Genomic DNA, 5,669 nt, shown 5'->3' with positions numbered 1-5,669 from the left:
CCCCACGACGCGCGTCACCCCTTTTCTCTGGACGCCGCCTGTGCCTAGGCAGAGCCACCGCCCAGGCGCGAGGGGTGCAGGTTGGGGCCGCGTCGCCGAGGTGTTCACCTGACTTGTTTGTTCCTAGGGCATGTCACTAGTGCGCCCGGGGCGCCGACGGCCGGCGGCGTCAGCCTGGTGTCCCTCGGTGGCCGGCAGGACGGCGCGCAGCAGCGCTCGCACTCCGTCTCCAGCGCCGACCAGTGGAGCGAGGCCACAGTCATTGCAAACTCGGCCGTCAGCAGTGGTAAGCGAGGGCGCCGCCCTGGACCCGCGACCAGCCAGGCTGCGCGCCGCCCCTTCGTGGCAGAGCGGAGCCCTCGCTGCGGGCGCCGCCGATGAAGGGTGTCACCCACGCCTGCGCCGTGCGGCCGGCCGCAATGACGGTCCATGGCTCGTGCTCGGGGAGGCGCGGCGTCGGGGCTCCCTCTGGCCGGCGGCGGCCGCGCGGGGCGCTCGCGCCGGGTAAGCACCGCCCTGTTCTCGTGGCTCCGAGCTCCTTCCGCCTTCCAGACCCTTCGAGAATGACGGTCCAGGCCCAGGGTCAGGGGAAGCTGGGTGCTTCACGGCGGCCAGAGCGGTGCGACCGGGGCTGGGCCGGGCTGGGTGCACAGGGCAGCGCCACGCCGGCAGGCCCACGTCCAGGAGGGGGTGCCCGGGGCCGCCTGCCTACACCCGGGAGACTCAAGGCCCAGCGAGGGCAGAGCAGGGTGCGATGACCCAGCCGCCATAGGGCGTGCCGGACACGCCCCGCCTGGCGCCCCACCGCCCGCCCCCGGCCTCGGCGGGCCTGCTCCCCGCACAGCCCCCAGGCGGCCTCATCCCGAGGGTGGCTCTGGGACACGGCGCCCTTCCCCGGGCCGTGGCTTCTGTACCCCGTGTCTACCGGTGTCTCCGAAAGGAGGTGCAGCCGGCCCACACTCGGCGGTTTCCCTCAACACCACCCTGTGGGTGTACCCCACGTCTGCAGCTGGGGAGGCCCCGCGGGCTGGCAGAGCCCACCTTCTCTAGCCACCACTGTCTGGAGCCCCCCTCGGCCAGCATCTTTGGGTCACCCCACCGCCCACTCAGCACCGCAGGACAGTTTGGGGCTCTGTTCCTTGTTGCCGGGGGTTTGTGTTTGGGGAGATGGAGGAGGAGAGAAGTCCCTGAAAGAGCCCGCCTTGCCCACGCTTCCCCTCCCCGCCGGGCAGTCTGCCAGCCCTGCCGGCCACGGCTCTGGCTTTGACCGAGTCTCCCGAGCCACGGCCCCCACGTCGGGCGCTGTGTCCAGTTCTGGTCCCCCCACCCCGCGCCCTGTCACGGGGGTCCCCCACAGAACCGTGCGGCCACGAGGACCCCTTGGGGCTGAGGCCCCGCCCCTGCGCCCCTCGTCCATTTGCAGGGGCAGCCGGGCGCGGCCAGGACTCCAGCGGGGCCCTTGCTCTGGTCCTGGGCTCTCGCTGGCTCCCTCGCGGCCGCGCCTGTCGCTGGGGGCGGGGCCCTGGCAGCCCCGGCTGGCTCAGGCGTGCCCACCTGCGCACGCCCACGCCCTCGCCGGGTGTCCGTGCCCGCCCCAGCGCCTCCCGCAGCAGCACGGTTGGGGCCGCAGGGGATGGCCGCAGAGGCCAGAGGCGCGAGAGCCTGGGGAGTCGCTCGCCAGACGAGAAGTCTTGCTTCTCCAAGTGTGGTCCGTGGACCAAGGGCCTGTCGGCCGCGGGAGACGGCCGCAGATGCAGAGTCCAGGCTGCCAGTCGGTCTGCGCTGCGTGTCCCCAGGACCCCGGCGGAGGAGACCGGGCTGTGCTCTGGCCACGGCACCCGCCCTGCGTGGTCCAGCCAGTGAGCAGCGATTCTTAATGGGCATCAGGGCCCAGGGCTGACGGCCTACCTCAGGAGCCGCGTGCACCGGGGCATTTCGAGACCTCGGCCAGGCCCCGACGCCCGCCGAGCTGGGCGAACAATCCCAAGAGAAACGGCGGGCCGAGGCGCTTCCCTGCACGCGCTCCCGTCTTCCTTCCTTTTGAAGTCGCGGCTCATGCAAACCTCACCCTCATTTTTTTTTTTTTTAATCATTTCAGCCTTCTCCCTCAAGCCTCTGGTTCGAATGTCAAAAAGCTTACACGGTGCCCGCGGCGGGCGCAGGGCGAAGCCAGGGGCTTCTGAGCCCCCAAGCCCCGTGCTGCTGACTGCGGCCCCCGGCCGTAAACACACTCGCCGCAGCTTGGGGGTGGGCTTCCAGCTTGGGGGTGGGCCTCCGCTGCGGCCTTGGCCACACTAAATTAAGACTTTGGCTCCGAGAACTTTTCAGAGCCCTCCCTGGGCGCGGCTGCCCCGGGGAGCTTCTGTCTTTCAAGCAGCTGCGAGCAGCGCCTAATTAGCTCGATTACTTTGTGGTGATCTCTGCGCCAAACTACATGACAGGAGGCTCTGGGTACATTTGGGGGGGCGGGGGGGCAGGGGAAGCCCATTCCGAGAAACGGAAAGCCCACTGCGTCACGGCTGTGCCTGTTGTAAGGTTTTACGTTTCAGTACCTGAGGTTTCAAATTAAGTGTCTGATGTAATTTGGCGTTGCGAACATCAGGCCGCGTCTGCCCTCAGGAAACCCAGGCAGCCCCCGTGCGCACCGGCTTGCAAATTGCCATCTGCTGGTGCGCTGCTCAGAGACGGGGTCCCCCTTGGGCCGGCCCCACATGCTGCTCGGCGTAATTTTTTAAGTGCAGCCACATATTCATCTTGCACTTCTGCGTGGAAAAGGCCTCTCCAGGAGTACATGAAAAATTAATTTTTTTACATTTTTCCTCACTCTCCTAAGTGTTTGACAGAAGTAATTTTTGCAGCCAGAGAGAATAAAAACTGGTGGCTGTAAATCCCTGTCCTGGACCCTTGTGCAGATTCTTTATGGACCTGGAATTGATCTCCGTGTCAGAGCCTCTTGTGGCCGGGGCTGTTTATCACCGTGACGGCGGCGGGCGCCCGGAACAACTTATAATCCCGGTGAAAGAAATTGGTGTTTGCAGTCAATGAAGGGGCAGCTTGATTTTATTGATAGATTCAGAACAATTATCTCTGCCACGGCGATTGGCTCAGGGTTGCCTCGAGTCTTGTGGGATGCTTGCGCTCGCTCACTCGCTCGGGGAACTCCTTCGGCTCTAGGTCACATTCTCTAGAAGTGTTAGCCAAGAGTTAGCGTGACTGGGGTACCCCGCGCCCGGGGCGGGGGGTCATCCGTAGCCCCCCGCTGGTTGTCTGCGGGGCAGGAGCGCTGGTACGTGGCTCACGCCTGGCCGAGAGCGCGCCCGGCCCCCAGGCATCCATCTGTGTGCTCCGAGAGTCTCAGGTGGCCTGGCGGGCCTGCCTGGGCCAAGGGCCTGGACTGCTGCGTCACGGCCCCACCCCCAGCTGTCAGGCTGTGCTCACAGCTCCGCCCCTCCCCGATTGCTTCTGCGGCCGTGAATCTGCCACCCGCCCCGTTGGCCGTCCCTTCCCCGTCACGTGGCTTCAGACGACTCGCACACGGCTGGCCTCCCCGGTGGGCCCCACACGCCGCGCCCGCGGCCTGGGCCAGTGTCTAACCACAGCCGCCTCCCCTCCCCTGCCCGAGAGCGTGTGCCTGCACACAGGCCCTGCCGGGCCGTGGCCGGGGCTGCCAGCTGGACTCTGGTTCCTAGCCAGGCCCGCCTCTGGCGCACTGGAGTTCTCGCTGACTTCTTGTTTTCCTGTGATGGCCATTCCCTGCTGGCTACATTAGTGGCAGACGCTAGAAACGCCAGTTTCAGCTCTGGCGAGTGTCCGCCTGCTCTTCCCTTTCTCTCTCCCGCCCCGGGCAGAGGGCTCGGCTCCCCTGTGTTCGGTGCCCCTTGTCAGCTCATCAGTTTTTGCCTTGAGTTTGAGTCTCCCCTCTCCCCACTATGCTGACAATTCCAGCATGTGACCAGCAGGTGGTGGTAGTGTGACACTGTCCCACAGGCAGGCTTCGTTACAGGGGAAATTTAATGAAGGGAAGGAAAAGCCACTGGCTTCTGCTGTCAGACACGTTAGGAGCATGACGCCTGGAACTTCCCTGAGAGCCCTTACCTCTGTTGGCGACTCGGGTAAATCCTAAGGAACTTAAAGTCACGCTGGGTTAGCTAAAACCCAAACCCAGGTGTGTCCAGCTCCAGAGCCCATCATTTACCCTCTGCTGTTTTCTTTCTTTCTTTTTTTTAAGATTTATTTGTGCATACAGAGCTGGGGTACAGGCTAGAGGTGCAGGGGCAGTGAGAGGCCTCACCAGAGACAGAGTGGGGTGAAAACAGACAGATCCATGAAGCGCACTGCTGAGGGAGCAGCGGGCAGGCCAGGAGGGGTGGGACGTGTCCTTGGGGCCACCTCCCGGACGGGGGATAGAACTCATGAAGTGGCTGCCGCTAACTTTGCAGTGCTGTGCTCTAACCTGTTGTGCCGCCAGGGAGGGTCCCCTCTGCTATTTTCTTTTGGGGAGAAGTGAGTGTTTCGTATGAAGACAGGGTATTGTAAAAACTGCTTTTCTAGAGCTTGCTTTTTAAGGAAACGTAACACAGATACAGTTTCCCTCCTCTTACCTACCCTGACTTTCCCGTCATTCGAAGCCCCTCCCGGATCCCGGGAGCACCCCGAACCCGTTCCCTGGGGCTGGTCTTCAACCCGCAGCCTCTCTCAGCCGCCAAGGGCCGGCAGCTCTCGTCTGTCGGAGCCGGCCCTCCCGCCCAGCCCGGCCCTGGGCTCCCGCGCCAGGCTGGCCGTCCTCATTAAAGGGGTGACCCCGGGTCCCTCTGTGCACGGAGCCGGCCTTCCTGTCTCAGCATGTGGCCGGCAGAAAGCAGAAGCCTCCCGGGGTAACTGACCACAGGGGGTGGAGGCGTATTTTTTCCTCCCAATCAGAATGCTGGTACTTTGTGCTCTTCTCTGTAGTTCCTTCCTCTCAGCTATTTCTAGCAGCAGGTGCGGACTCGGGTGGGGCAAGCAGCCCCCATCTCAGAACCCAGCGTCCATTCTCACTTCTCCTGGCAGAAGTGTGGAGCGGTCCAGGGGATGGCCGGGAAGACAGTTGCCAGCTGATGCCCGGCCCCGGCCCTTGCCGCCTCTGGCCCTCGGTATCTTCATCCAGATGGTGGTTCTCAAACGGGTGGCTGTCCCCAGGGACGCTGGGGGGTGTCTGGAAACCGTCAGGGCTGTCACACGGGGACCTGGTGGGTGGAGGCCGGAGAAGCTTCTAGATGCCCTACTGTGTGCCCCCACAGCCGTGCCCCCGGCGAGCGGCCTGCGGGGGTGGGGCGACGCGGCCTGGCCCACATCCACCCCGAGGAGCCGCGTAGAGCCCTTCCCCCGAGACAGGGAGCGGCGTCCCCCCTCGACAGCTGCTGGGGCCGGCTCAGCCTCCAGACCTCCCAGACGGAGGGCAGGGCCTCCGGCTCACGGTCGTGCCAACGCCTGGCGAGGTCGGCGCAGGGGCCGCCCCGTGTGCTCCCAGGGGAGCCCGCCACCCTCAGATGGAGAGGCTAAAATGTGGGGTAAACGCACAAATGACGCTGAAAGAACAGCACCCGCATTCGTGTTCAGCAGACCAGTTGTGCCAACGTAGAATGGGGCTCCACGCTGAATGCACGGAGTGTGCTGGCCCCGCGTGTGCT

General features: G+C 64.6%; 1 protein-coding gene across 1 annotated transcript in view; it reads left to right on the top strand.

The window, feature by feature from the left end:
- The window catches only part of AGAP1 (ArfGAP with GTPase domain, ankyrin repeat and PH domain 1), a 252,155-nt gene that overhangs the window by 151,086 nt on the left and 95,400 nt on the right, over nucleotides 1-5,669 (top strand). The window contains exon 19 of the mRNA XM_012725166.1: nucleotides 128-286. Coding sequence (XP_012580620.1) covers nucleotides 128-286 — 159 coding nt within the window. The remainder of the gene's footprint in view (nucleotides 1-127; nucleotides 287-5,669) is intronic.

This window comes from Condylura cristata, unplaced genomic scaffold, assembly GCF_000260355.1.
Source record: "Condylura cristata isolate star-nosed mole 26May11 unplaced genomic scaffold, ConCri1.0 scaffold00002, whole genome shotgun sequence".
NCBI lineage: Eukaryota > Metazoa > Chordata > Mammalia > Eulipotyphla > Talpidae > Condylura > Condylura cristata.
The sequence above is the reverse complement of the archived record's forward strand: the minus strand, read 5'-3'. Positions and strand labels throughout refer to the sequence as shown.